Genomic DNA, 11,261 nt, shown 5'->3' on the forward strand with positions numbered 1-11,261 from the left:
AGAATTTCTTATAATTATATATTCCTCTTAAAACTTTGCATTGTTAAGTTAGATATGATTCATAAAATCATAAGAGGAAAAGAAAAAAATTTTAAAAAAATGATTTTCATTTTTCTTATTAAGAAATAAAAAGCCCAATTCCTTTTACTTTTACTTTTTCTTTTATAGATAGCATATTAATTTTCTATTAAAAAAAAGGGAAACTTCCTAATATAAGTTAACTCAAAAGTCAAAATTGTTAGAAGAAGAAGAAGATTTAAATATTTTTTATTTGATTCACTTTCTTTGAAAAATAAACACAAAAATAGAAAATTACATCCATATTAGGATGTGAATATAGGAAATTTATAAACAAAAAAATATATATTTAGAGGAAAAAAAAGTAGATATAATATAGTTTAACTTTTAAAATGACAAGTATACAACAAATTAAATTCGATGCAAACCATAAATGGATAAACCAAAGATTAAAAAAGTAACAGTCTTTAAAATTTCTAAAAAATTATCACTGTTAAGTTAGATCTGATTCATAAAATCATAAGTGGAAAAAAAATTTTAATTATTCCTAGCTAATTTTCTACATTTCCAAGCAAGAAAAAAAAAAGTTTAATTCCTTTTACTTTCTGTTCCATCAGTACATTCCGGTCCCTCCCTTTAACGTTCAGATTTCAAACTGCTAGACCTTTTTGGTAGTTACAGTTACAATTAGAGCCAATGGCAGTTAAGTCATTTTAGAAACTTCTATCAATCTAATCCATTGCATTGAAAAACTCATCATACTTCATTGCTCTCTTATTTCTAGAACAAACCAGAGGAGTGGAGAGGAGTGTGTGTCACCAACTCTGTCTGTGTGTGTAGCTTTCAAGCTCAGCTATCACAACCCACTTCACCCTTCACTAGTGCTTCTAATCCAAACCACTATCAATCTTTCCTCAAACTCCACTCTGTTTCATTCTTCTAAACCAAACCATCAATCTCCATTCAATCCATCCCATAATTCTGTTTTGGAATAAGTCTTCATCTTTATCTCTCTTCAGGTTGCTTTCATTGCCTACGGGGTGGGTTCCTATTAATAATTCAATTCAAACCCAATACAATACTCATCACCCAAGTTTCCAAGGTACATGCTAGCACTTTGTAAGTATTGCATTGCTTTGACTTTTTTGAATTCTTGAAAATTCGGTTGCTTTGTGCTTGATTTCCTATGTTTTGATGCGTGAAATGGGTGATTTAGTGCTCGGGTTATAATATATGGTGTTTGTGTTTTTTCTGTCATTTGATTTTATGTATCTTCTTCTCTTCTGGGTGTGCTTTTGTTTGGAAAACCTTGGCTGTCTATACTGAGTTATGTTAATCCTCTGCTTGGTTGCTGAGTATTTAAATGAAGTACAGAAATCAAGATTTAGAATCTTTATAGCTTGAGGAAAAGTGAAAAACCATTACTTTTAAACTCATGTCAGACTGATCTATACTAATTTAGTTTGTGTAGTACTTTTTTTTTTTTTCTTGGACAAAGTTTCTCTCCAAACTAGCACCTAAATGATTATATTTTTTGAAAATCCAACCGGTGAATTCATGTTATTTATGTTCTTAACATTTATGTCAAATTTCGTTGAAATCAGATTTTAATTACTAATTGATCCATAAAAAAAAAAAAAAAAAAATTATGCATAATTTAAGACAACAAAAACTTGAAATTTTAATGTTTGATTGATGACATAACTATTGATCGGTGAAATTTTGCAAGCATGGAGGTTATAATAAGAAAATGCAATCTAATGGTGGATTTGTATTCATATCCAACAAAAAGCTATGAAGGGAATTTGGAGAGAAACTTTGTTCTGTTTTTTTTTTTTTTTTTCTTCGTTTTATGATAGATCATCATCTGCAAAAGTGTTATGAAAGACCTAGAGGATTTGAAAGGTGGGGGTTATGAGGGAGCTAGAAAAAGGGCTATGAAAGGTGCAGTTAGATGTTCCTTTTCTTAGAATACTTATCAAGTGGTGAAATTTTCTACATGCTATCAGAGCCACGGATCTGCTGTATTGAGCCTCTCTCCAACTTCTACTTCCAGCCAGCAGGCCTTTTCTTTGTCATTTCTCCAGCCGGCAGGCCTTTTCTTTGTCATTAGCCTTTTTCACATTCTTTTAGACTTCACAAGCCGGCAGGCCTGTTCTTTGTCATTAGCCTTTCTCACATTCTTTTAGATTTCTCTCTCACTTAAGTTCTTTCACTCTTGTATGCTATTTAGGTCAAGTTTGGATTGCACTGCAAAATGAAAGTTGGAGCGTTTGGCATTTTTTCTGTGGGTCCCATGCACTATTCATGGGACCCACAAGTATGGAAAAACGCAAATGTAAAGTTATAACTGGGTCCCACGGCACTATTCACACATTTAAAAATTATTTTGCTACAGTGTTTTTAGCAATAAGCGGTATCCAAATTCCAAACCGACCCTTAGACTCCTACCACCATTTAATTATATCTAATTTTAAAAAATAAAATATTCAATAATTTGGTACAAGCACCCATGGGTTTATGTTTTTCCCCTCTTGTATTCATGTCAAAGTCATTCATGATGGTCACCACCAAGATCACTGTGTTCATACCATCACTAACACTAATCTATATGAGTTTATAATCCAAGATCACAAACTGAAGAAGCATTTGGCTTGGACCTTTGCACACAGTGATTCAAAATTCAACCCATGAAGCTTTCTTTTCCACATTGTTAAGGTTTAAGGTTTCAAGTTTAAAGGCAACTTGGTGTGAAGGTTCTAAACTGTGTCTCATGGAAACCAAAATATTGGTCCATGAAGTGCTTATTTTGTCCATATAAGGTCTTGTTCATGATTGCCCAAGTGACGCTTTTTTTCTTTTCTGGTGGTGGTCCAGTGGATGATATGGAACTTTGATTTGTGATGGCAAAATCCAAATTTGGTTTATGCAAAGTGTTTTTTTTTTTTTTTTTGGGGGTCAAAATTATCGTAAGTTTGAGGGGGTAGTGTGAGGAAATATATATCATGGAAAGAATCACCCATCAAGTAAGGAAGAGTTGAGCATATAATGAATTATGGAATTGGATACAATAATATTATGATTTTTTTAATTATTTTATTGTATAAATCCTTTAACAAGTTGATTGTAATCAAGTAAATATTTTGAATTATATTCATTTTTCTATATGCTATCGTAGCAAGTGATCTTGAATTCAAACCTTGTCTCCATCGTATCTCCATTTAGAGTTAAAACTTCCACATGTTAGACCCTCCTACTCATTGAGTGGCATTTTCCCTTGTGTATTAGGCTTTTAGGTAATTTTCATAATGGTTTGTGAACATAGTGAGAGGTTAGACCTTGGTGAGATGGAAAGTGTTCTCTGCCCAAGCGATGTGCTGCAAGTTTGAGTCCAGGAATCAGCCTATGTAGAAATTGAAGAAAAGACTGCCTACCAACCATCTCATTCAATCCCACATAAATGGTAGCCTTGCACATCAGGTATATTTTTGAAACATAGTGAGAAAGGAGGGTAAGAACTACTAGAAAAAGGCTTGAGAATTATGAATAATAGGTTGAGGATAAAAAAAAGGCTTTATGATCTAGAGTTTGTGATGCATTTTTATGATGGTGATATGTAGGAAGGATGTGTTAGTGTGGAGGAAGCCTTGTGAAATGTTTTTCAGTTTAATCTTTATAGTGAGGTCATGGTGATCTTGCTCTTCTAGCTAAGGTGTGCTAGTCCTTTGGGCAATCTTTCAGTGAGAAGCAGGAATACAAGATCCTTCATAGGAGCAGCAGGCATAAGAGTGATGTCACTTCTGTTGATGGTTTGTTTAGTCATTTCTTAGAAGTTTGGGAGCTTTGGGTGTTTCTGTGTTTGTGTTATTTTTTTGTTGTCACAAGCTAGGTGATGCCAAAATCCATATTTGACCCTGCCTATCATGATGGAGGGTTAGTGTTGGCAAATAAAGAAACATGGGTAGCTCCTCATTGATTGTTTAGTGAATATGGGAAAAGCATAATACAACAGATTTTTTCTCGAGATTTCGGGCTTTGCCATACTTTAGTTGAAAAATACTGCACTTAGAATTCCAGTTCTTTTGAAAAAATTCTTTGATTATACTACTAATGATTGCACTTATGCCAATTTTCCTTATGTCGATCGCTTTCTCTTTTGTTTAATTTTTTCCACCCTTATCTTTAATGTGTATGTCTACTTGGTGTGTATCTGGATCTGGATCCTTTCTTTTGCATTTCTCTGCTGCTAAATGAAATTTTGGCCTAATTGTCCTAACTGAATTGCTTTCTCTGCAACGAAATGGATCTTTACTCATTTAATGCAACTCCTTTTGCATTTGAATAAGAAATAATAAAAATTTGATCACAGATAAGGAAAGGAGCATATCACAGAAGAAAATATAGGAGAAATAGTGTAATCTGTGTGATGTTATTTCCAATACTAGTTCATGGGAGTTAGGGGATCGAGCAGTGCTTTTTTTTTTTTTTTTTTTTTGCCTAAGTGGGGTATTAACATTTTTTATTGTTTCTCCAGAAATCTTTTCTATCCTTTCTGTAAGCATCTGTTACGCAATGGAGGCTGAAAAGGGGGTTTCTTTGGAGGATGAGAGTTGTGTTATTGAGAAAAAACATGTGGAAGAATCAGTTGAGCATTTGAACAAAGAGGGTGAGAATGTTAGTGACTGTGCAGTTCCCACTATTAATGGAATATCTGAACCAATAAAGAAAGCTGAAGGCTTAAATTCTTCTGGAGTGGTAGTTAAAGCCTCTGCAGCTGTATCTACAAGTAAAAACTTAAAATCCATAAAGGTACAACACAAAGAATTTTCCAACTTGAACTGATTCTCTTATGATTATCGTAGCACATATGTAGGGGACCTTCTTATTATTATTTTTTGGTTTATCTGTCTTTTGTGATCAGGAAACGAGAACTCTGAATAGTGGTTCACCAAAGAACAATAAACTAGCCAAGGATCATAAAGCTAGTTTGAAAGCCACAAGTCCTTTTTCTCGTAACCAGAGGTTGCTTACTCAGAGTCTCTCCTTCCCCTCAAGAGGAGTATGCTCTGATGTTCTAAACAAGAGCATTGAGGTCTACCCAGTGAAAAAAGAAGTGAAACATGCTCAAAGAAATGGGACTAGATCCCAGGCCTCCGGTGGACCAGCCACTTCAACTTCACGTCTGACTCATCCAAACAGGCCTGCATCCATTGGACTCCACTCAAAGGAAGCTAATACAATTGGTGGAACTTCTGGTCGGCAGACTTCTTTAGCATCCATGCCTAGCATTAGATGCTCTGTGGTATCGTTTTTTTGGCCATATGTTCCTTTTATGCTCCCTTTATTACTCTACCTCATGCTAAAGTGTGTTCTTTGTTGTATCAGCCTGGGAAGTCTCGTACTGTGAGTGCAACTGCTACCTGTCCTCCAACTGAGGCACCCCTGTGAGTCACAACTTCTTCAATATAGTTTTTTGTTATAGATTTTGGGAGAGCATCTATATATCTCGGCTGAATAAATTCTCAGGCTATGATTTCATGTAATTGCAGATCAGTTGATCAAAATCCAACTCCTGTGAAAGCAGCACTACCAGTGAAAGAGGATGATGATGTTAATTCCACTACTTCGTATGATCCTTGATCAGCATGTTTTTTTTACATTTGCTACAAGAATAATCATTCATTTTTTCTCATCTCTTTCTTATAATATTCTCATTATCTTCTTTATTTTTATCAGAAGTGCTACTCCTCGTGGGACTCCTAGTGAGCGGAGGAGCAGTGGTTCAGGATTTTCCTTCAGGTTGAATGAACGAGCTGAGAAACGAAAGGAGGTTGCTGATGCTCTTTTAAAACCCTGTTAAAAGTTTTCTTTTAAATGCAAAAACTGATCACTTTTTTTTATTGGCCAGTTCTTTTCAAAGCTAGAAGAGAAGATTCAGGCAAGAGAAGTAGAAAGAAATAGCTTGCAAGAAAAATCAAAGGTGTTGGGGACAACATTCTTTGCACCTGGAAGATGCTTTGCATTAATCATTCTTTCTTTAACTTTTCTGCTTGATATCTATTCCATTTCAGTTATTTAATCCGTGCTCATTCTGGGTATCTTGCAGGAAAACCAGGAGGCGGAGATCAAGCAACTGAGAAAAAGCCTGACATTTAAAGCTACACCCATGCCAAGTTTCTATAAAGAGCCACCTCCAAAAATTGAAATAAAGAAGGTAACTCATCTATTTGTTTGATGCTTTCAGGGTTTTTTTTTTTTTTTTTTTTTTTTTTTTTAAATTCTTTAACACCAATGACCTTGCAATTAAAACCTTCCCAATTGAGTTGGCATTCTATGCAAAACAAAGTGGGTTAATTTAACTTGCATGCTATAGGGTTCCAAGACACTCTTTAAACTCAAGCAGTCTTTTCACTCTAATATTGAGGAGAACCCCACTTAAAATAGTAAGTTTATTCTTATGGCCAACATCAGATCTGGTGCAATGTTACAAGCTTGAACTTAAATTTTTTTTTATCCTAGAAATAGTTAAACTTCAAGCAGGTTGGGGCTAGAACTTAAGGGCTTGTTTGGATTGAGGGGGGAGGGAGGGGGAGTGGAGGGGAGTAGAGTAGAGTTGGCTGGAAATAGGCTAATTTCTAGCCAACTCTACTCTATTCCCTTCCACTCTCCCCCCCTTCCCCTCAATCCAAACGAACCATAAAAGACATCCAACTCTTTTAACACAAAACATACCTGCTGTATTTGTAAACTTATACACCTCTAATAAATATGTGTGAACTCCTATAATCTAATAGAGTTAGTGTTCAAAATGAGCTAGAGAGGCCTACTCTTTCTGCTTCCCCCCTCTGCTTCATGCACCTTGCTTTTTGTTTCTCAGCATTGTGTCTACTCATTCATCTAGATACCAACTACACGTGCAAAATCTCCAAAGCTTGGAAGGCAGAAGAGCACTTTGAATGCAAGAAACAATTCCTTAGAAGGTGATGGACCTTGTCTCGGCCCAAGTCTCAGCCTATCTCCGAAGCTTGGGAAGAACAAGAATTCCATTGCTGCAAACAACTCTTCAGAAGGTGGTGGCTCTTGTCTTAGCCCACGTCTTAACAGAGGACAGAACAATTCAACTAAGGGATTTCAGGCAAAATCTGATAAAGATGCTGCTTCAAAGAAACCAATTAGAAAGTCCCAATCCAGGCTTCAACCTCAGGAACTTGTAGTCACTAAAACTGAAGGAAAGCCTGCCAACTCTAAACCTGAGGCCCCAGGAGAAGACACCAAAAACCAGGCTCTGCATGTTTCAGAATGCAAAGATAAGATGGACTTGGAGTCTGCAGTGGATACCTCTCAGAACAATGCACTGGTTTTGAATTCACCTGCCCCTGAGATTATGCCTCATGAAGTTTCTGTTGGAGGTTAAGGATGCAATACTTGGACCTTGTGTTTATAAATTATAGGTATACAATTTTTAAGTTTAATTGGACTTGTGAATTAAAAAGAAAAAAGATGTGTGTTGTGATTAAATCATGTATGTTAAATATTGTTCTCTACAGCTTAATGTAGTTATGCCTTTCTATTTTTTTATTTTTTATTATATGGAAGTTTTTGCTTCTGTGATCCTATGTGACCTTCATGCAGAGTTAATGGATGTCCCGCGTCTTGCAAGAATTAATAAATTTGTGTGGGAAATTGATAATTAGCCTTCTCTTTTTTCTTGTTTTGTCTGTGTAAGCTCTTCTTCTACATACCTATATGTATTCCAGTGAGGAATAAGCCTCTTTAGTTGTCTCTCATGAATTAAAGCACTAGTCAAGGGCTTGTATTTTTTCTTTTTTTTTTTGGACTTAAAAGTTGAGGATGAATTAATTTTCTGAAACTCATGATTACCCTATATCTCCTATCACGAGGGAGAGGGAGACATGGTAGCATCTTCCCATTTTACTTTTTACTTTTAGAGTTCTTATCTAAAAGTTGTTTAGGAACTGTTTCAATAAATAATTTTGATAGATATGATAGAATTTAACTACTTCGTGATGATTGTTTTATATCACCACACTTAGACATCAATTGATTTTTGGTAAATAGTTATTATCGGAAGCAACGACTTCTATCCTTTCATTCTTGCCACCAGGGTGTCAGAGTCGATTTCATTGCCAACATCAAACTTTCCACAGTACTTAAGATTAGAACTTTATGTTGGCCCATAAACCAATAATTTCCAAAAGGAGCATGACAAAAAGCACAACAATTATTAGTCACCACGACTGATGAAAAAGTACCAGATGAAATGGGCTATAACCTTCACTTAGAGATGAGAAATGAGGAGATCCTTCATAACCTCGTAGTCGTCCAAACCTATTTGGGCACCATCCAACACCTATTTAGCCAACAATTAGACCAGTAAGTCCAGTTAAAACTTTCCTAATTCAAAAGACATGGAGAACACCCAAAATTGTAGTATTGATTCCACATTAACAAAATTAAAGTACGAAGGTATGAATATTGGCATTTGGGAGCCATCTCTTTAGAGTAGTATAATGCGGCCAAAACTCCAGGAACTTAAATTTTTTACTTTCAACATCAGATACTCCTTAATTTTCCAAAAAACTAATTTCTAGATGTTGAGGATTTTACCAAATTAAGAAGTAACAATGAGAGAACAAAATGAACACATTAAGTAAATAGAAATTAGTGATTGACTTGGAGACACAATTGAATATTATCCTTAGACAATATTTTTCCCCATAGGCAAGTTACTAAAGGGTTTCTACAAATAGCAATTTTTGAGAATACCCATATGATTTCTTGTGTTTCTTTATAACTTACTATTTTTAGTATTTTGGGGAAATAGTCACCATTTTCAAGTGAACATTAACCTCTATTTATACTCATAGAGTTATAACCCTTCAAAAGGTACGTATAGAGAGTTACAATGTCTCATAAAACCGTTCACAAGGCTTGAAACTTTTTCAAACGTTCAGAATAGTTATTAGAAAATTCTGCAAAAATTCAAATTTTCACGAGTCTCAATTGATCGAGAGGAATCAAGCATCAATCGAAGGCTCTTTTTGATTGATCGAACAAGAATCGAGCATCAATCGAGTCAAACAGAAGCTTTAGATCAATTCGATCAATCGAGCAAAAGCTTCGACTGATCGAGAAGCCTTTCTCATTGCTTTGATCGAACATCCTGAAACTTGAATTTTCACAAAGAAAATTCTAGATCTCGAAATTCAATTTTATTTATTTTACAAATGAATACTCTCCAACCTTATATCATTATTATAACCTATCCTTGTATATACCGATATATACAACACTAGACTCATAAGTTGATTTGATCTTTTTGGAAATGGTTGATGAGAAATTATTCTTTCTTTTTAACACTGAGTGTCTGTCTGGCAAAGATTATTTTTATCAACTTATTTTACTATTCAGCTTATTTTTGTTACTATTCATGGGTCTCACTGCACTTTTTGGTATTATTCATGTGTTTCACTGTACTATTTTAGCTAACTTTTACCTTTACATCTACTTTCAGCAAAAAGTTTTCGATTTCTGTAAAATAAGCAGATCCCAAACAGACCCTAAATATATTAAAATTCTAACATATAAATAAGCAGACTCTATAATTTCCTAACTACAATACTATAGTTTAACTTCCTACAATACCTGACTATGAATCTAAGATGCATGTACCAAGCTTGACATAATGCTAACGAGAATTTCACATGACTACTAAACATATAAGAAGTGACAATTGATACTTACCCGTTGGAAACTCCAACACCAAGAAGTGTCAATTGATTTACAAGGCTCTTGGCTTCATCATTCTTATTATGAATATTTGTAAACATGTTTGATTGCATTTTTTAAATATTGGTAAGGTAGTTAATGGACTCTAGCTCAAATGACACTTTTTTTACCCCTTAAAGATTGAAGGGTAAGGTTTTGGATTCAAGATCCATGGATAAGTCAATTTGAGTAACTACAATATCAGCTCGATCGGTTGATGTCAAATATGGCATGTGAACAAACTTGAACTGAGATATGCCTAAGTCTTGCCAATATATGCCTAACAATGATGCCCTTTTCTTATTTCTATTTATTCTGGTAATATATTTGTTTACAGGTAAACATGTATTTGTAGGTTCTTTTATGACTGTGTTTGGCTCAATGTAAAATGTTTTCCGAGTGCAAAATATTTTTAGATGAAAATATTTTTAGTTGTTTGGTTACGTTATGGAAAATATGTCAAAAAATGGTTTCCAGTGTTTGGGTTGCACGTAAAAAAATATGTATATACGCCGAAAAATATGCTAGGTGATCTCTCTCTTTCTCTCTCTCTCTCTCTCTCTTGGTTTGGGTAGAGCCCGGAAAATAAGAGTTTAATTCGGTTGAAGGTAAAATAGAAGTGTAAATGATTTTACATTGAATGGGTCAAAATTTTACGGTCAAACTGAAATTGATTTCAGTTTGACCATATTTTCTGATTCACCCAAACACTTTGTCGGGTGTAAAATATTTTCCGTAAGGATTTTTCACCCGAAACAAACACAATCTAAAAGTAATGAATTGGGTTTTCAATTTCCTATTTCCTAATGCCAATGAGTCCTAGCTCAAATTGAACTTCCTTCTCTCACAAGTGAGGATGGCGGGTGAAGTTATAGATTCAAAACCAATTGGGTGCATATGTAGCTTACCTATAAAAAAAAAAATTCCTAATTTCTTTGAGTAATTCTTTAAGCAATTAAAACAAACCAATGCTTTTTTAAATATACATATGCCCATGCTAATCATGTATGTAAATAGTGATTTATTCCTTGATACATATTACATAAGGTAAGGTGTATAAAATCTCACAATGTCTTACTCACCATTTGGGTTTTAGTTTCTTGAACAATATGGTGAAGTACGTTGGACATAAAAGGTGCAGATGAAGCTATAGTTATTCTTGTTAATGACACTTCATTCATTCGGGAGGGCTCTGGTGTCGGTGTTTCATTTGCTGGCTCAATGGGGTGTGCACAACATCCCGAGGGATTAGCTATGAGTATGGTGCTTGCATCAAGGGTGTTTCTTCCCATAATGCCATGTTATGGAGTGTAATTACCTCATTACCTCAGATAATATGTTATGCTTTGTAATCCATTGTACTTTGGACTTTTGAGTATACTTGTCTCTTACATTGTAAAGGTAAAAGGCATTCTAAGATCAACTTGGTCATATGCTTCTCTCCACATAAAGAA

The 11,261-nt window shown here is 34.7% G+C and overlaps 1 protein-coding gene across 4 annotated transcripts; it reads left to right on the forward strand.

The window, feature by feature from the left end:
• The first annotated feature begins 773 nt into the window (after positions 1-773).
• On the forward strand, positions 774-7,596 carry LOC126692759 (protein WVD2-like 4). Of its 4 annotated transcripts, XM_050388503.1 has the most exons (10): positions 774-1,120; positions 3,307-3,498; positions 4,553-4,827; positions 4,940-5,320; positions 5,404-5,462; positions 5,568-5,645; positions 5,755-5,848; positions 5,927-5,998; positions 6,125-6,232; positions 6,920-7,596. In XM_050388503.1, the coding sequence occupies exons 3-10, from the start codon at positions 4,591-4,593 to the stop codon at positions 7,430-7,432; spliced, it is 1,542 nt and encodes a 513-aa protein (XP_050244460.1). In that variant the 5' UTR covers positions 774-1,120; positions 3,307-3,498; positions 4,553-4,590; the 3' UTR covers positions 7,433-7,596. The 4 variants fall into 4 exon arrangements, with proteins under 4 accessions (XP_050244460.1, XP_050244458.1, XP_050244461.1 ...); XM_050388501.1 differs by lacking the exon at positions 3,307-3,498 and having other exon boundaries at positions 774-1,137; XM_050388504.1 differs by lacking the exon at positions 3,307-3,498 and having other exon boundaries at positions 774-1,137; positions 5,758-5,848.
• The last annotated feature ends 3,665 nt before the right edge of the window (positions 7,597-11,261 follow it).

The sequence above is a fragment of the Quercus robur genome, chromosome 7, assembly GCF_932294415.1.
Source record: "Quercus robur chromosome 7, dhQueRobu3.1, whole genome shotgun sequence".
Lineage (NCBI taxonomy): Eukaryota > Viridiplantae > Streptophyta > Magnoliopsida > Fagales > Fagaceae > Quercus > Quercus robur.

What these genes read in the sequence shown, in the direction of transcription:
- LOC126692759 (XM_050388501.1), top strand. Translation starts at nt 4,591, where the DNA reads ATGGAGGCTGAAAAGGGGGTTTCTTTGGAGGATGAGAGTTGTGTTATT. An exon ending in CCTCCAACTGAGGCACCCCT is followed by an intron (nt 5,463 to 5,567) that starts GTGAGTCACAAC and finishes ATGTAATTGCAG; the next exon opens with ATCAGTTGATCAAAATCCAA. An exon ending in CAAAAATTGAAATAAAGAAG is followed by an intron (nt 6,233 to 6,919) that starts GTAACTCATCTA and finishes TCATTCATCTAG; the next exon opens with ATACCAACTACACGTGCAAA.